Source organism: Panulirus ornatus, chromosome 19 (assembly GCF_036320965.1).
Source record: "Panulirus ornatus isolate Po-2019 chromosome 19, ASM3632096v1, whole genome shotgun sequence".
NCBI lineage: Eukaryota > Metazoa > Arthropoda > Malacostraca > Decapoda > Palinuridae > Panulirus > Panulirus ornatus.
In genome coordinates, this window is record NC_092242.1 from 19,278,398 (window position 1) to 19,299,025 (window position 20,628).

General features: G+C 42.1%; 1 protein-coding gene across 4 annotated transcripts in view; it reads left to right on the forward strand.

Annotated features, from left to right (window-relative positions):
• LOC139755426 (sulfhydryl oxidase 2-like) overlaps window positions 1-20,628 on the forward strand; it is a 66,687-nt gene that overhangs the window by 14,572 nt on the left and 31,487 nt on the right. For all 4 annotated transcript variants that reach the window (XM_071673726.1, XM_071673723.1, XM_071673724.1 and 1 more), the window contains exons 3-4: window positions 9,152-9,282; window positions 11,901-12,024. In XM_071673726.1, coding sequence (XP_071529827.1) covers window positions 9,152-9,282; window positions 11,901-12,024 — 255 coding nt within the window. The remainder of the gene's footprint in view (window positions 1-9,151; window positions 9,283-11,900; window positions 12,025-20,628) is intronic.

Consider the following 20,628-nt stretch of genomic DNA (forward strand, 5'->3'; position numbering starts at 1 on the left):
AAGATAATGTTCTTGACTTCCACACATTGTTCAATGCTCCCAGGATTTTCGCCCCCTCCCCCACCCTATGATTCACTTCCACTTCCATGGTTCCATCTGCTGCCAGATCCACTCCCAGATATCTAAAACACTTTACTTCCTCCAGTTTTTCTCCATTCAAACTTACCTCCCAATTGACTTGACCCTCAACCCTACTGTACCTAATAACCTTGCTCTTATTCACATTTACTCTTAACTTTCTTCTTTCACACACTTTACCAAAGTCAGTCACCAGCTTCTGCAGTTTCTCACATGAATCAGCCACCAGCGCTGTATCATCAGCGAACAACAACTGACTCACATCCCAAGCTCTCTCATCCACAACAGACTTCATACTTGCCCCTCTTTCCAAAACTCTTCCATTTACCTCCCTAACAACCCCATCCATAAACAAATTAAACAACCATGGAGACATCACACACCCCTGCCGCAAACCTACATTCAATGAGATCCAATCGCTTTCCTCTCTTCCTACACGTACACATGCCTTACATCCTCAATAAAAACTTTTCACTGCTTCTAACAACTTGCCTCCCACACCATGTATTCTTAATACCTTCCACAGAGCATCTCTATCAACTCTATCATATGCCTTCTCCAGATCCATAAATGCTACATACAAATCCATTTGCTTTTCTAAGTATTTCTCACATACATTCGTCAAAGCAAACACCTGATCCACACATCCTCTACCACTTCTGAAACCACACTGCTCTTCCCCAATCTGATGCTCTGTACATGCCTTCACCCTCTCAATCAATACCCTCCCATATAATTTACCAGGAATACTCAACAAACTTTTTTGGTTTTTTATTTTTTTTTGCTTTGTCGCTGTCTCCCGCGTTTGCGAGGTAGCGCAAGGAAACAGACGAAAGAAATGGCCTAACCCACCCCCATACACATGTATATACATACATCCACACACGTAAATATACATACCTACACAGCTTTCCATGGTTTACCCCAGACGCTTCACATGCCCTGATTCAATCCACTGACAGCACGTCAACCCCGGTATACCACATCGATCCAATTCACTCTATTCCTTGCCCTCCTTTCACCCTCCTGCATGTTCAGGCCCCGATCACACAAAATCTTTTTCACTCCATCTTTCCACCTCCAATTTGGTCTCCCACTTCTCCTCGTTCCCTCCACCTCCGACACATATATCCTCTTGGTCAATCTTTCCTCACTCATTCTCTCCATGTGCCCAAACCATTTCAAAACACCCTCCTCTCCTCTCTCAACCACGCTCTTTTTATTTCCACACATCTCTCTTACCCTTACGTTACTTACTCGATCAAACGACCTCACACCACACATTGTCCTCAAACATCTCATTTCCAGCACATCCATCCTCCTGCGCACAACTCTATCCATAGCCCACTCCTCGCAACCATAACACATTGTTGGAACCACTATTCCTTCAAACATACCCATTTTTGCTTTCCGAGATAATGTTCTCGACTTCCACACATTCTTCAAGGCTCCCAGGATTTTCGCCCCCTCCCCCACCCTATGATCCACTTCCGCTTCCATGGTTCCATCTGCTGCCAGATCCACTCCCAGATATCTAAAACACTTTACTTCCTCCAGTTTTTCTCCATTCAAACTTACCTCCCAATTGACTTGACCCTCAACCCAACTGTACCTAATTACCTTGCTCTTATTCACATTTACTCTTAACTTTCTTCTTTCACACACTTTACCAAACTCAGTCACCAGTTCTGCAGTTTCTCACATGAATCAGCCACCAGCGCTGTATCATCAGCGAACAACAACTGACTCACTTCCCAAGCTCTCTCATCCCCAACAGACTTCATACTTGCCCCTCTTTCCAAAATTCTTGCATACACCTCCCTAACAACCCCATCCATAAACAAATTAAACAACCATGGAGACATCACACACCCCTGCCGCAAACCTACATTCACTGAGAACCAATCACTTTCCTCTCTTCCTACACGTACACATGCCTTACATCCTCAATAAAAACTTTTCACTGCTTCTAACAACTTGCTTCCCACACCATATATTCTTAATACCTTCCACAGAGCATCTCTATCAACTCTATCATATGCCTTCTCCAGATCCATAAATGCTACATACAAATCCATTTGCTTTTCTAAGTATTTCTCACATACATTCTTCAAAGCAAACACCTGATCCACACATCCTCTACCACTTCTGAAACCACACTGCTCTTCCCCAATCTGATGCTCTGTACATGCCTTCACCCTCTCAATCAATACCCTCCCATATAATTTACCAGGAATACTCAACAAACTTATACCTCTGTAAGTTGAGCACTCACTCTTATCCCCTTTGCCTTTGTACAATGGCACTATGCATGCATTCCGCCAATCCTCAGGCACCTCACCATGAGTCATACATACATACATTAAATAACCTTACCAACCAGTCAATAATACAGTCACCCACTTTTTTAATAAATTCCACTGCAATACCATCCAAACCTGCTGCCTTGCCGGCTTTCATCTTCCACAAAGCTTTTACTACCTCTTCTCTGTTTACCAAATCATTTTCCCTAACCCTCTCACTTTGCACACCACCTCGACCAAAACACCCTATATCTGCCACTCTATCATCAAACACATTCAACAAACCTTCAAAATACTCACTCCATCTCCTTCTCACATCACCACTACTTGTTATCACCTATCCATTTGAGCTCTTCACTGAAGTTCCCATTTGCTCCCTTATCTTACGCACTTTATCTACCTCCTTCCAGAACATCTTTTTATTCTCCCTAAAATTTAATGATACTCTCTCACCCCAACTCTCATTTGCCCTCTTTTTCACCTCTTGCACCTTTCTCTTGACCTCCTGTCTCTTTCTTTTATACATCTCCCACTCAATTGCATTTTTTTCCCTGCAAAAATCGTCCAAATGCCTCTCTCTTCTCTTTCACTAATGATCTTACTTCTTCAGCCCACCACTCACTACCCTTTCTAATCTGCCCACCTCCCACGCTTCTTAAGCCACAAGCATCTTTTGCGCAAGCCATCACTGGTTCCCTAAATACATCCCATTCCTCCCCCACTCCCTTACGTCCTTTGTTCTCACCTTTCTCCATTCTGTACTCAGTCTTTCTTGGTACTTCCTCACACAAGTCTCCTTCTCAAGCTCACTTACTCTCACCACTCTCTTCACCCCAACATTCCACCACTCACTACCCTTTCTAATCAACCCACCTCCCACTCTTCTCATGCCACAAGCATCTTTTGCGCAGTCCATCACTGATTCCCTAAATACATCCCATTCCTCCCCCACTCCCCTTACTTCCATATTTCTCACCTTTTTCCATTCTGTACTCAGTCTCTCCTGGTACTTCCTCACACAAGTCTCCTTCCCAAGCTCACTTACTCTCACCACCCTCTTCACCTCAACATTCACTCTTCTTTTCTGAAAACCCATACAAATCTTCACCTTAGCCTCCACAAGATAATGATCAGACATCCCGCCAGTTGCACCTCTCAGCACATTAACATCCAAAAGTCTCTCTTTCGCGCGCCTGTCGATTAACACGTAATCTAATAACGCTCTCTGGCCATCTCTCCTACTTACATACGTATACTTATGTATATCTCGCTTTTTAAAGCAGGTATTCCCAATCACCAGTCCTTTTTCAGCACATAAATCTACAAGCTCTTCACCATTTCCATTTACAACACTGAACACCCCATGTATACCAATTATTCCCTCAACTGCCACATAACTCACAAACTTATACCTCTGTAATTTGAGCACTCACTCTTATCCCCTTTGCCTTTGTACAATGGCACTATGCACGCATTCCGCCAATCCTCAGGCACCTCACCATGAGTGATACATACATTAAATAACCTTACCAACCAGTCAACAATACAGTCACCCCCTTTTTTAGTAAATTCCACTGCAATACCATCCAAACCTGCTGCCTTGTCGGCTTTCATCTTCCGCAAAGCTTTTACTAACTCTTCTCTGTTTACCAAATCATTTTCCCTAACCCTCTCACTTTGCACACCACCTCGACCAAGACACCCTATATCTGCCATTCTATCATCAAACACATTCAACAAACCTTCAAAATACTCACTCCATCTCCTTCTCACATCACCACTACTTGTTATCACCTCCCCATTAGCGCCCTTCACTGAAGTTCCCGTTTGCTCCCTTGTCTTACGCACTTTGTTTACCTCCTTCCAGAACATCTTTTTATTCTCCCTAAAATTTAATGATACTCTCTCACCCCAACTCTCATTTGCCCTCTTTTTCACCTCTTGCACCTTTCTCTTGACTCTCCCACTCAATTGCATTTTGTCTCTGAAAAAATCGTCCAGATGCCTCTCTCTTCTCTTTCACTAATAATCTTACTTCTTCATCCCACCACTCACTACCCTTTCTAATCAGCCCACCTCCCACGCTTCTCATGCCACAAGCATCTTTTGCGCAATCCATCACTGATTCCCTAAATACATCCCATTCCTCCCCCACTCCCCTTACTTCCATTGTTCTCACCTTTTTCCATTCTGTACTCAGTCTCTCCTGGTACTTCCTCACACAAGTCTCCTTCCCAAGCTCACTTACTCTCATCACCCTCTTCACCCCAACATTCACTCTTCTTTCTGAAAACCTATACAAATCTTCGCCTTAGCCTCCACAAGATAATGATCAGACATCCCTCCAGTTGCACCTCTCAGCACATTTACATCCAAAAGTCTCTCTTTCGCGTGCCTGTCAATTAACACATAATCCAATAACACTCTCTGGCCATCTCTCCTACTTACATACGTAAACTTATGTATATCTCACTTTTTAAACCAGGTATTCCCAATCACCAGTCCTTTTTCAGCACATAAATCTACAAGCTCTTCACCATTTCCATTTACAACACTGAACACCCCATGTGTACCAATTATTCCCTCAACTGCCACATTACTCAACTTTGCATTCAAAACACCCATCACTATAACCCGGTCGCATGCATCAAAACCACTAACACACTCATTCAGCTGCTCCCAAAACACTTGCCTCTCATGATCTTTCTTCTCGTGCCCTGGTGCATATGCACCAATAATCACCCATCTCTCTCCATCAACTTTCAGTTTTACCCATATTAATCAAAAATTTACTTTCTTACATTCTATCACATACTCCCACAACTCCTGTTTCAGGAGTACTGCTACTCTACTGGGTAAGAGAGATGTGTGGTAATAAAAAGAGTGTGGTTGAAAGAGCAGAAGAGGGTGTTCTGAAATGGTTTGGTCACATGGAGAAAATGAGTGAGGAAAGATTGACCGAGAGGATATATGTGTGAGAAATGGAGGGAACGAGGAGAAGTGGGAGACCAAATTGTAGGTGGAAAGATGGAGTAAAAAAGATTTTGAGTGATCGGGGCCTGAACATGCAGGAGGGTGAAAGATGTGCAAGCAATAGAGTTAATTGGAACGATGTGGTATACCAGGGTCGACGTGCTGTCAATGGATTGAACCGGGGCAGGTGAAGCATCTGGGGTAAACCATGGAAAGTTCTGTGGGGCCTGGATGTGGAAAGGGAGCTGTGGTTTTGGTGCATTATTACATGACAGCTAGAGACTGAGTGTGAACGAATGTGGCCTTTGTTGTGTTTTCCTAGCGATACCTTGCGCACATGAGGGGGGAGGGGGTTGTTATTTTCATGCGTTGCGGGGTGGCGATGGGAATGAATAAAGGTAGACATATGAATTATGTACATGTGTATATATGTATATGTCTGTGTGTGTATTTATATGTATACGGTGATATGTATAGGTATGTATATTTGTGTGTTTGGATGTGTTGTATATACATATGTATGTGGGTGGGTTTGGCCATTCTTTTGTGTTTCCTTGTGCTACCTCGCTAACGTGGGAGACAGCGACAAAGCAAGATAAATATAGATAGATAATAATCTTTTGCATAAGTGGAGTAACTGTACTGAAGAAAAGAAGTTTTAACATCTAAATAGGATGCCTAGTTTTTTAGAGGCAGACTTAACCGTTACCATAACGTGGGGTTTCCAAAGAAAGAGTGGATGTTACAGGAATACAATATTTGGGTATGTTTAGAGATACAGTTGAGATAAAGTAATCCCAACAATATTATGTGGACGTAAGGTATGGGCTATACATAAGATAGTGCAGAGGAGGGTGGATGTGTTGGAAATGTAATAGTCAAGTACAGTTTGTGGTCTGATAAGTTTTGATCAAGTAGTGAAAGATTAAGAGAGGGGTGTGGCAATGAAACATAGAATATATATTTCTTTTGATTATTATTATACTTTATTATTATTATTATTAATCTTATTATACTTTGTCGCTGTCTTCCGCGTCAGTGAGGTAGCGCAAGGAGACAGACGAAAGAATGGCCCAACCCACCCACCTACACATGTATATACATACACGCACATATACATACCTGTACATCTCAACATATGCATATGTATACATACACAGACATATACATATATACACATGCACATAATTCATACTTGCTGCCTTTTATTCATTCCTGTCGCTACCCTCCCACACATAAAACAACAACCCCCTCCCCCCACATGCAAGTGAAGTAGCACTACGAAAAGACAACAAAGGCCACATTCGTTCACACTCAGTCCCTAGCTGTCATGAATTATGCACCGAAACCACAGCTCCCTTTCCACATCCAGGCCCCACAAAACTTTCCATGGTTTACCCCAGACGCTTCACATGCCCTGGTTCAATCCATTGACAGCACATCGACCCCGGTATACCTCATCGTTCCAAGTCACTCTATTCCTTGCATGGCTTTCACCCTCCTGCATGTTAAGGCCCCAATCGCTCAAAATCTTTTTCATTCCATCTTTCCACCTCCAATTTGGTCTACCACATTTCTTCGTTCCCTACACCTCTGACACACATATCCTCTTTGTCAATCTTTCCTCACTCATTCTCTCCATGTGACCAAACCATTTCAAAACACCCTCTTCTGCTCTCTCAACCACACTCTTTTTATTACCCCTCATCTCTCTTACCCTTTCATTAATTACTCGATCAAACCACCTCACACCACATGTCCTCAAACTTCTCATTTCCAACACATCCACCCTCCTCCGCACAACTCTATCTATAGCCCACACCTCGCAACCATATAACATTGCTGGAACCACTATTCCTTCAAACATACCCATTTTTGCTTTCCAAGATAATGTTCTCGCCTTCCACACATTTCTCAACGCTCCGAGAACGTTTGCCCCCTCCCCCACCCTGTGACTCACTTCTGCTTCCATGGTTCCATCCACTGCCAAATCCACTCCCAGGTATCTAAAACACTTCACTTCCTCCAGTTTTTCTCCATTCAAACCTACCTCCCAGTTGACTTGACCCTAAACCCTACTGTACTGAATAACCTTGCTCTTATACATACACATGCCTTACATCCTTGATAAAAACTCTTCACTGCTTCTAACAACTTGCCTCCCACACCATATATTCTTAATTCCTTCCACAGAGCATTTCTATCAACTCTATCATATGCCTTCTCCAGATCCATAAATGCTACATACAAATCCATTTGCTTTTCTAAGTATTTCTTACAAACATTCTTCAAAGCAAACACCTGATTCACACATCCTCTACCACTTCTGAAACCACACTGCTCTTCCCCAGTCTGATGCTCTGTACATGCCTTCACCCTCTCAATCAATACCCTCCCATACAATTTCCCAGGAATACTCAACAAACTTATACCTCTGTAATTTGAGCACTCACTCTTATCCCCTTTGCCCTTGTACAATGGCACTATGCATGCATTCCACCCATCCTCAGGCACCTCCCCATGAATCATACATACATTAAATATCCTTACCAACCAGTCAACAACAGTCACCCCTTTTTTAATAAATTCCTTTGCAATACCATCCAAACCCACTGTCTTGCTGGCTTTCATCTTCCGCAAAGCTTTTTACTACCTCTTCTCTGTTTACCAAATTTTTCTCCCTAACCCTCTTACTTTGCACACCACCTTGACCAAAACACCCTATATCTGCCACTTTATCATCTAACACATTCAACAAACCTTCAAAATACTCACTCCATCTCCTTCTCACATCACCACTACTTGTTATCACCTCCCCATTAGCCACCTTCACTGATGTTCCCATTTGGTCTCTTGTCTTATGCACTTTAATTACCTCCTTCCAAAACATCTTTTTATTCTCCCTAAAATTTAATGATACTCTTTCACCCTAACTCTCATTTGCCCTCTTTTTCACCTCTTGCACCTTTGTCTTGACCTCCTGCCTCTTTCTTTAATACATCTCCTAGTCATTTGTACTATTTCCCTACAAAATTGTCCAACTGCCTCTCTCTTCTCTTTCACTAATGATTTTACTTCTTCATCCCACCACTCACTACACTATCTACCCACCTCCCATGCTTCTCATGCCACAATCATCTTTTGCGCAAGCCGTCACTGCCTCCATAAATGCATCCTATTCCTCCTCACTCCCCTTATGTCCTTGGCTCTCACCTCTTACCATTCTGCACTCAGTCTCTCCTGGTACTTCCTCACACATGTCTCCTTCCCAAGCTCACTTACTCTCACCCACTCTCTTCACCCCAACATTCTCTCTTTTTTTCTGAAAACCTCTACAAATATTCACCTTTGCCTCCACCAGATAATGATCAGACATCCCTCCAGTTGCACCTCTCAGCACATTAACATCCAAAAGTCTCCCTGGGGATAGATGAGAAAGAATACATCCCTCATATTCCCTGCATATCATAGAAGGTGACTGAAATGGGAGGGAAGTGGGGGACTGGAAATCTTCCCCTCTCGTTTTCAATTTTCCAAAAGAAGGAACAGAGATGGTGGTTAAGTGAGGATATTCCTCACAGTTCCTCACAGTTCTCTGTTCTTAACACTACCTCGCTAACATGGGAAATGGCGAATATGGATGAGGAAAAAAAAGTATATATATTTTTTTCTTTTTTCATATTTGCCATTGATGAACAGTGACAAAGATTTTCTACCTCCACTATCTAACCATTCATTCTTAAATGCATTTTGATTATGTTCACATAATGTAGCAATTGTTATTTACCCTGCTGCAGGGGGACACAGGTACGGAGATGCGACAGTCTTTAATAATTGAGGATATGGGCAAGTTTGTCATTGACTTTCTTGTGGAGAAGCAAAAGGCTAATAATGGATCTTCATCATGGGTAAACCTGCAACCATACCAGTAAGTCTTGAAGCTGTTTTTATTAATAAGATAAGCTACAGTAGTTATGTAAGAAAATTTATCATTTGGAAAGAACTCTTTGAGGTTACATATGAATTGTTAAAGAACTGGTATGTAATGTCTCGTTATACTTGTTTCATAAACTGTTGCTTTTCATTAAGAAGAATTATGCTGCATATTTCATATTTAAGTTGGCAAGACTGGTTTTCTCAGCAGTGAGACAAAACAGGTATCAGTTTTACAAAATAGTTAATGCATTTTTCATTCAGGCAGTTACTTTCTTGATATTCACAAATTATGGGGTTATATTCTTCCAGTGTGTTCTAGCTTCCCCTGCATGTCTTTTGCTTTGCCTGTGGAGGCCCTTATAACCAATATATAGTCCAGAGAATTATATAAAGTTTTGAAATTTTAAATTTTCATATGACAGTATTTAGTTAAATCATCAGAATTCTTTGATTCTGTTTTTGTTTAAGAAGAGATATTTTCCAGTATTGTCATTATAGTTCATATACCATCTCCTACTCATGGATACTTTCTGGCATGTCTAAGACACTCAGCTGGAATGCTATTGAATGTCCAGTGTGGAAAAAATGCAAAGGGTTTATTTCCCTTTTTACTCAGCTGCAAACAGTCTGATTGTACAGGTCCATTCCTACTTACTTTCTCTACTTTTGGGGGATTTTTTTCAGGATTGAAGCGGCAACAACTGGACAGAGAAGCAGGAGTTGCATATGAGTTTCTGTCTTGTGGAGTTGTTTTATTTTCTTTATCTTTGAATGCATAGAGTGAATGGTGTATGTGAAGGAGGCATGTAAGAACCGGGATAAGTGGAGACTTGTGCCTTGGCTAACCCCTTCATAGAAGTTCCGAGAGAGAAAGGGTTTCAGAGGTATAGGAGATAGAATGCATAGATGTCCATAAAGAGGTGCTTAAAACATTTTTATGACACATAAGATTAAATTGACTTGTGTACTTGTCTGAGCATTTACTGCTTTCACCCGCATGTTGATTTATCTTTGGCTATTAAACTTGTATTTGACATATCTATCCATCACTCATTGTATAGGTATATGTTTTCTTGTGTTCTTTTTGCATTATATTCTTTTCTGTTTTCAAATGTGCTCTCTCTAAATCAGTTGCAATTACATTATTTCGCTTAATAAGCAAATTTGATGTAAGAAATAGGTAGGGGGAGGGAGCAAAGGTTCTGGGAGCACTGAAAAATGTGGAAGACGAGAATGTTATCTCGGAGAGCAAAAATGGATATGTTTGAAGGAATAGTGGTTCCAACAATGTTATATGTTGCAATGCATAGGCTGTAGATAGGGTTGTGTGGAGAAAGGTGGATATGTTGGAAATAGAATGTTTAAGGACAATGTGTGAAGTGAGGTGGTTTGATCGAGTAAGTAATGTAAGGGTAAGAGAGATGTGTGGTAATAAAAAGGGTATGGTTGAGAGAGCAGAAGAGGGTGTGTTGAAATGGTTTGGACACATGGAGAGAATGAGTGAGGAAAGTTTGACAGAGAGGATACATGTGTCATAGGTGGAGGGAACGAGGAGAAGCAGGAGACCGAATTGGAAGTGGAAGGAGGGAGTGAAAAAGATTTTGAGTGATATAGGCTTGAACATACAGGAGGGTGAAAGGTGTGCAAGGAATAGAGTGAATTGGAATGATGTGGTATACCGGTGTTGATGTGCTGTCAGTAGATTGAACCAGGGCATGTGAAGCGTCTGGGGTAAACCATGGAAAGTTGTGTGGGGCCTGAATGTGGAAGGGTGCTGTGGTTTCGGTGCATTCCACATGACAGCTAGAGACTGAGTGTGGACAAATGTGGCCTTGTCCTTTCCTGGCACTACCTCACTGGAAGGGTGGGGAGGGGGTGCTATTTCCTGTGTGGCGGGTTGGTGACAAGAATGGATGAAGGAAGCAAGTATGAATGTGTACATGTGTATATATGTATATGTATGTGTGTGTATATGTATGTATAAGTTGAAATGTGTATGTATGTATGTATATGTGCATGTAAGGGCGTTTACGTATATATATGTGTGTATTTGAGTGGTTGGGCCATTTTTCTTCTGTTTCCTTGCGCTACCTCTCTGACACGGGAAACAGCAATTAGATATGATAGAATATAAAGAATAAGGTGGTTATTACTTTTTTATCCACATATTTTTTCAATTTCCCCTTTTTTCCTATTATTTTCAAACACATTAATGTTAGCAGACATAGTTGAAAGGCCCCTGCTAAACCTTTTCGAAACATGGTCCTTCATAATTACATTGCTGGGCACTCATAATTATTCATATCATGTGGCTAAGACTTTTTAGAATTCATTTTGCGGCTATTAGGTGTATTAGTTTGATTTTATACTCAGTTTTATGTGTTTTAAAGATAAGAGCATGCCTTACATCTTAAGTATATATGATGTGTTAATGTATGAGTCAGGTTTTGATAGAATGTAAAGTTTTGTATGAGAGAAGTGATGTGAATTTATCATCTTATAAAATATTGCAGTGTGTTGTTCTAGTTAGTCCCTATTTTTCGCGTGTCTGTCAGTCACCTTTCATATTTCTTCAGTTTTGTCTTCATACTAATGGTGCTTTATTCTTAGACATGCAATATCTGACATTTGGACTGAAGTGCCGAAGAGTGTAGAACATTCTGTGGTAATTGTTGCTTCGGCCAAATCCTCTGCTGCATGGGGTACCATACTGGACCTTGGAGGATACTCAAGTGTGAGTAGATATTGTATTGTTTTATGTTTTTAGAGTGTTTGGTTAGGTTAGGTTAGGGTGGATGGAAAAGAGATGATAAAATGAGTTTTGTCTGCTGTAAGTAATGAGATATATTGTTCTTTATATGACCATCTTTTGTCTGCTATAAGTAAAGAAGTAGACTATTCTTTTCATGACCATTGCACAGAGCTCAGATTATTTGTAGAGTGTCATGTGAGTAGTTGCGTGTTTTCATTTTCAGGCTGATCTCTATAAGCTTCAGAGAGGGTGCTTGCTTGGAGGGATGTCACATTGCCATTTTACTCCCCAAATTGGGTGTATCCATAAGGATTTTGCTCTCATTGATATCTGAGGCCAGATAAGGCTTTTTAGTAGAGACTTAACAACCATAAAACAACGTTTCTAGTGTGTACCATCATTATTATGAATGTGCAGGTGGCATTTTCCAGCCTTGAACCATTGCTGCTAATTTATGCATGTATAGTGCAGTCTTGCTGCAGTTGCTCTTTCTTTCATCAGTCTATGGTGAATTTGACTGTGGCCTTCAGATATATCAAATCTGTGTAATTTCTTTTTGACTGCTTTGTGGCACAAATTGAAAGTTTAGTTTTTCATACTTGTTTGCTGGTTCCCACTGTAGCAAGATAGTGTCAAGAACAGAAGAATAATGACCTCATTCACTCTTATCCACTCTTTAGCTCTCATTTATGATGCGCCAAAACAAGAACCACATGTCCACAACCAGGCATCACAGACTTTTCTTGAGCTTCATATGCTCTATTATAGCACAATGGCCACTATATACCACTTTATTCCAGTTTGCTCTATGCCTTGCCCACTTATCTCTCTCGTGCATGCTTAGGCCATTCAATCAAAGCATCTTTCACCCCATGCTCCCACCTCCCATGCCTTGCATCCATAAAACACAGTCATGACTACAATACCATCAAACTTAACCATCTTTGTCCTCACAGACAGTGACCACTGTTCCCTCACTCTTCAGTGTACCCAGGACCTTAGCCCCCTCATCCACCCTATGACTCACTTCAGCTCCCATGCCACCTTTTGCTACTATGTCCTTTTCCAGATATCTAAAACAATCCACTTCCACCCAGTTTTCTCCCTTCAAACTTGTCTTTCTCTACTGCTAAACCTAGTAACTTTGGTTTTCTTTATGTCTTCTCTCAACTCTCTGCTTTCACTCTCACTCTTAAACCAGCCTTTGTAATTTCTTACTTGAATCTGCCCCTAGTGATGTGTCATCAGCCAACTGTAAATTTCATCTCCCATGCCACCCTACCTCCAACGGGCTGCAGGTTTTCCCCCGCTCTCACATTCACCTCCCTCACCACCACTCACCATCATCTGTCCATACTTTTATGGATTGCCTTTTTCCACTGCTATGTAGATTGTTATGTAGAGATGCCTAATGTCTCAAGCAACTGCAGTTAGCCTGGGAAAGAATCCTTGTGTCTCACTTACTTGCATGACAGTGGAGGAGGTATGGCCGTGGCATGTTTGCTTGTTATGCACCACATCAATTAGTGGCTGATATGATCGTCTTTACAGCACTAATTTTGGTGATAATAATCAATCAACTCTGGGAAAATTTTTCTGCATATTTGTAATCCACTGGTGGTGGCAAAGGAGAGAGGAAAATGGATGAGTCAGCAAAATTCAGCAAATGTGGTCAGCCAAGCACAAACTTTGAATTTCTGTATATTAGAAATATGAATGATTTACCAGAATCTTTTTTTTTATTTATTATTTATTTATTATACTTTGTCGCTGTCTCCTGCATTAGCGAGGTAGCTCAAGGAAACAGACAAAAGAAGGGCCCAACCCACCCACATACACATGTATATGCATACACGCCCACACACACATATATACATACCTGTACACTTCAACGGATACTTATATATACATACTCAGACATGTATACACATGTACATAATTCATACTTGCTGCCTTTATTCATTCCCATCACCACCCCACCACACATAAAATGACAACCCCCTCCCCCTGCATGTGCGCGAGGTAGCACTAGGAAAAGACAACAAACGCCACATTCTTTCACACTCAGTCTCTAGCTGTCATGTATAATGCACCAAAACCACAGCTCCCGTTCCACATCCTGGCCCCACAAAACTTTCCATGGTTTAACCCAGACGCTTTATATGCGCTGGTTCAATCCCTTGACAGCATGTCAACATCGGTATATCACATCGTTCCAATTCACTCTATTCCTTGCACGCCATTCACTGTCCTGCATGTTCAGGCCCTGATCGCTCAAAATCGTTTTCACTCCATCTTTCCACATCCAATTTAGTCTCCCACTTCTCTTTCTCTTCATTCCCTCCACCTCTAACACATATATCCTCTTTGTCAATCTTTCCTCCCTCATTCTCTCCATGTGACCAAACCATTTCAAAACACCCTCTTCTGCTCTCTCAACCACACTCTTTTTATTACCACACATCTCTCTTACCTTTTCATTGCTTACTCAATCAAACCACCTCACGCCACATATTGTCCTCAAACATCTCATTTCCAACACATCCACCCTCCTCCGCACAACTCTATCTATAGCCCACTCCTCGCAACCATATAACATTGCTGGAACCACTATTCCTTCAAACATTCCCATTTTTGCTTTCTGAGATAATGTTCTCGCCTTCCACACATTTTTCAACACTCCCAGAACTTTTGCCTCCTCCCCCACCCTGCTGCCAAATCCACTCCCAGATATCTAAAACAGTTCGCTTCTTCCAGTTTTTCTCCATTCAAACTAACCTCCCAATTGACTTGACCCTCAACCCTACTGTACCTAATAACCTTGCTCTTATTCACATTTACTCTCAGCTCTCTTCTTTCACACACTTTATTAAATTCAGTCACCAGCTTCTGCAATTTCTCACCTGAATCAGCCACCAGCGCTGTATCATCAGCGAACAACTTCCCAACTTCCCTAGCCCTCTCATCCACAACAGACTGCATACTTGCCCCTCTTTCCAAGACTCTTACATTCACCACCGTAACAACCCCATCCATAAACAGATCAACCATTCATACGTCATGCACCCCTGCTGCAAACCGACATTCACTGAGAACCAATCACTTTCCTCTCTTCCTACTCGTACACATGCCTTACATCCTCTATAAAAGCTTCTCTGCCTCTAGCAACTTGCCCCCACACCATATGTTCTTAATACCTTTCACAGAGCATCTCTATCAACTCTGTCATATGCCTTCTCCAGATCCATAAATGCTACATGCAAATCTACTTGCTTTTCTAAGTATTTCTCACATACATTCTTCAAAGCAAGTACCTGATCCACACATCCTCTACCATTTCTGAAACCACACTGCTCTTCCCCAATCTGATGCTCTGTACATGCTTTCATCCTCTCAATCAGTACTCTCCCATATAATTTCACCTTTAACCCCGTTGCCTTTGTACAATGGCACTATGCATGCATCCCACCAATCCTCAGGCACCTCACCATGAGTCATACATACATTGAATATCCTTACCAAACAGTCAACAACACAGTCACCCCCTTTTTAGATAAATTCCACTGCAATACCATCCAAACCCGCCACCTTGCCGGCTTTCATCTTTTGCAAAGCTTTTACTACCTCTTCTCTGTTTGCCAAATCATTCTCCCAAACCCTCTCATTTCGCACACCACCTCGACCAAAACACCCTATATCTGCCACTCCATCATCAAACACATTCAACAAACCTTCAAAATACTCCATCTCCTTCTCACATCACCACTTCTTGTTATCACTTCCCCATTAGCCCCCTTCACTGATGTTCCCATTTGTTCTCTTGTCTTATGCACTTTATTTACCTCCTTCCAAAACATCTTTTTATTCTCCCCAAAATTTAATGATACTCTCTCACCCCACCTCTGATTTGCCCTCTTTTTCACCTCTTGCACCTTTCTCTTGACCTCCTGCCTCTTTCTTTTATACCTCTCCCACTCATTTGTACTATTTCCCTGAAAAAATCATACAAAAGCCTCTCTCTTCTCTTTCACTAATAATCTTACTTCTTCATCCCACCTTTCTACCCTTTCTGATCTGCCTGCCTCCCACGCTTCTCATGCCACAAGCATCTTTTGCGTAAGCCATCTCTGTTTCCCTAAACACATCCCATTCCTTCCTCACTCCCCTTACATCCTTTGCTCTCACCTTTTGCCATTCTGCACTCAGTCTCTCCTGGTATTTCCTCACACAAGTCTCCTTCCCAAGCTCACTTACTGCTCACCACTCTCTTCACCCCAACATTCTCTCTTCTTTTCTGAAAACCTCTACAAATCTTCACCTTCGCCTCCACAAGATAATGATCAGACATCCCTCCAGTTGCACCTCTCAGCACATTAACATTCAAAAGTCTCTCTTTCACGCGCCTATCAATTAACATGTAATCCAGTAATGCTGTCTGGCCCTCTTTCCTACTTACATACATATTCTTATGTATATATCGATTTTTAAACCAGGTATTCCCAATCACCAGTCCTTTTTCAGCACTCAAATCCTCAAGCTTTTCACCATTTCCATTTACAACACTGAACACCCCATGTACACCAATTATTCCCTCAACTTCCACATTACTCATCTTTGCATTCAAATCACCCATTACTATAACCTGGTCTCGTGTATCAAAACTTCTAACACACTCACTCAGCTGCTCCCAAAACACTTGCTTCTCATAGTCTTTCTTCTCATGCCCAGGTGCATAGGCACCAGTAATCACCCATCTCTCTCCATCCACTTTCAGGTTTACCCATATGAATCTAGAGTTTACTTACTTACACTCTATCACATACTCCCACCGCTCCTGTTTCAGGAGTAGTGCTACTCTTTCCCTTGCTCTTGTCCTCTCTAACCCCTGACTTTACTCACAAAACATTCCCAAACCACTGTTCCCCTTTGTCCTTGAGCTTCGTTTCACTCAAAGCCAAAACATCCTGGTTCCTTTCCTCAAACAAACTACATATCTCTCCTTTTTCCTCATCTTGGTTATATCCTTACACATTTAGACACCCCAATCTGAGCCTTGAAGGAGGATGAGCACTCCCCGTGTGACTCCTGTTTCCCCTTTTAGAAAGTTAGAATACAAGGAAGGGAGGATTTCTAGCCCCCCGCTCCCGTCCCATTTAGTCGCCTGCTACGACTTGTGAGGAATGCCTGGGAAGTATTCTTTTTCCCCTATCCCCAGGGATGATATTTTATATTTCCTATTAATTGGTAAGGCTAAGATTTACTTTTTATTTTTTGATAAACTTGTTCTGGGGTCCCTCAAAGATTTTTAGTTTTATATTGAGACAGGAGGTCAAGAGAAAGGTGCAAGAGGTGAAAAAAAGGGCAAATGAGAGTTGGGGTGAGAGACTATCAGTAAATTTTAGGGAGAATAAAAAGATGTTCTGGAAGGAGGTAAATAGGGTGCGTAAGACAAGGGAGCAAATGGGAACTTCAGTGAAGAGCGTAAATGGGGAGGTGATAACAAGTAGTGGTGATGTGAGAAGGAGATGGAATGAGTATTTTGAAGGTTTGTTGAATGTGTCTGATGACAGAGTGGCAGATATAGGGTGTTTGGGTCGAGGTGGTGTGCAAAGTGAGAGGGTTAGGGAAAATGATTTGGTAAACAGAGAAGAGGTAGTAAAAGCTTTGCGGAAGATGAAAGCCGGCAAGGCAGCAGGTTTGGATGGTATTGCAGTGGAATTTATTAAAAAAGGGGGTGACTGTATTGTTGACTGGTTGGTAAGGTTATTTAATGTATGTATGACTCATGGTGAGGTGCCTGAGGATTGGCGGAATGCGTGCATAGTGCCATTGCACAAAGGCAAAGGGGATAAGAGTGAGTGCTCAAATTACAGAGGTATAAGTTTGTTGAGTATTCCTGGTAAATTATATGGGAGGGTATTGATTGAGAGGGTGAAGGCAGGTACAGAGCATCAGATTGGGGAAGAGCAGTGTGGTTTCAGAAGTGGTAGAGGATGTGTGGATCAGGTGTTTGCTTTGAAGAATGTATGTGAGAAATACTTAGAAAAGCAAATGGATTTGTATGTAGCATTTATGGATCTGGAGAAGGCATATGATAGAGTTGATAGAGATGCTCTGTGGAAGGTATTAAGAATATATGGTGTGGGAGGCAAGTTGTTAGAAGCAGTGAAAAGTTTTTATCGAGGATGTAAGGCCTGTGTACGTGTAGGAAGAGAGGAAAGTGATTGGTTCTCAGTGAATGTAGGTTTGCGGCAGGGGTGTGTGATGTCTCCATGGTTGTTTAATTTGTTTATGGATGGGGTTGTTAGGGAGGGAAATGCAAGAGTCTTGGAAAGAGGGGCAAGTATGAAGTCTGTTGGGGATGAGAGAGCTTGGGAAGTGAGTCAGTTGTTGTTCGCTGATGATACAGCGCTGGTGGTGGATTCATGTGAGAAACTGCAGAAGCTGGTGACGGAGTTTGGTAAAGTGTGTGGAAGAAGAAAGTTAAGAGTAAATGTGAATAAGAGCAAGGTTATTAGGTACAGTAGGGTTGAGGGTCAAGTCAATTGGGAGGTGAGTTTGAATGGAGAAAAACTGGAGGAAGTGAAGTGTTTTAGATATCTGGGAGTGGATCTGTCAGCGGATGGAACCATGGAAGTGGAAGTGGATCATAGGGTGGGGGAGGGGGCGAAAATTTTGGGAGCCTTGAAAAATGTGTGGAAGTCGAGAACATTATCTCGGAAAGCAAAAATGGGTATGTTTGAAGGAATAGTGGTTCCAACAATGTTGTATGGTTGCGAGGCGTGGGCTATGGATAGAGTTGTGCGCAGGAGGATGGATGTGCTGGAAATGAGATGTTTGAGGACAATGTGTGGTGTGAGGTGGTTTGATCGAGTAAGTAACGTAAGGGTAAGAGAGATGTGTGGAAATAAAAAGAGCGTGGTTGAGAGAGCAGAAGAGGGTGTTTTGAAATGGTTTGGGCACATGGAGAGAATGAGTGAGGAAAGATTGACCAAGAGGATATATGTGTCGGAGGTGGAGGGAACGAGGAGAAGAGGGAGACCAAATTGGAGGTGGAAAGATGGAGTGAAAAGGATTTTGTGTGATCGGGGCCTGAACATGCAGGAGGGTGAAAGGAGGGCAAGGAATAGAGTGAATTGGAGTGATGTGGTATACAGGGGTTGACGTGCTGTCAGTGGATTGAATCAGGGCATGTGGGGCGTCCGGGGTGGGCCATGGAGGGCTGTGTAGGTATGTATATTTGCGTGTGTGGACGTGTGTATGTACATGTGTATGGGGGGGGTTGGGCCATTTCTTTCGTCTGTTTCCTTGCGCTACCTCGCAACCGCGGGAGACGGCGACGAGGTATAAAAAAAAAAGAAAAAAAAAAAAAAATTACTTATATAATCTTACTTCTTCATCCCACCTTTCTACCCTTTCTAATCTGCCCGCCTCCCACGCTTCTCATGCTACAGGCATCTTTTGCGTAAGCCATCTCTGTTTCCCTAAACACATCCCATTCCTCCCCCCTCCCCTTACTTATATTACTTTATATAACTTGTTTTATAAGTGTGTTAGTGGTTTTGATGCACAAGACCGGGCTATAGTGATGGGTGACTTGAATGCAAAGGTGAGTAATGTGGCAGTTGAGGGAATAATTGGTATACATGGGGTGTTCAGTGTTGTAAATGGAAATGGTGAAAAGCTTGTAGATTTATGTCCTGAAAAAGGACTGGTGATTGGGAATACCTGGTAAAGTGCGAGATATACATAAGTATACGTATGTAAGTAGGAGAGATGGCCAGAGAGTGTTACTGGATTACGTGTTAATTGGTAGGCGTGTGAAAGAGAGACTTTTGGATGTTAATGTGCTGAGAGGTGCAACTGGAGGGATGTCTGATCATTATCTTGTGGAGGCGAAGGTGAAGATTTGTGGGGGTTTTCAGACAAGAAGAGAGAATGTTGGGGTGAAGAGAGTGGTGAGAGTAAGTGAGCTTGGGAAGGAGACTTGTGTGAGGAAGTACCAGGAGAGACTGAGTACAGAATGGAAAAAGGTGAGAACAAAGGAGGTAAGGGGAATGGGGGAGGAATGGGATGTATTTAGGGAAGCAGTGATGGCTTGCGCAAAAGATGCTTGTGGCATGAGAAGCGTGGGAGGTGGGTTGATTAGAAAGGGTAGTGAGTGGTGGGATGAAGTAAGATTATTAGTGAAAGAGAAGAGAGAGGCATTTGGACGATTTTTGCAGGGAAAAAATGCAAATGAGTGGGTGATGTATAAAAGAAAGAGGCAGGAGGTCAAGAGAAAGATGCAAGAGGTGAAAAAGAGGGCAAATGAGAGTTGGGGTGAGAGAGTATCATTGAATTTTAGGGAGAATAAAAAGATGTTTTGGAAGGAGGTAAATTAAGTGCGTAAGACAAGGGAGCAAATGGGAACTTCAGTGAAGGGGGCTAATGGGGAGGTGATATCAAGTAGTGGTGATGTGAGAAGGAGATGGAGTGAGTATTTTGAAGGTTTGTTGGATGTGTTTGATGATAGAGTGGCAGATATAGGGGTTGTGGTCGAGGTGGTGTGCAAAGTGAGAGGGTTAGGGAAAATGATTTGGTAAA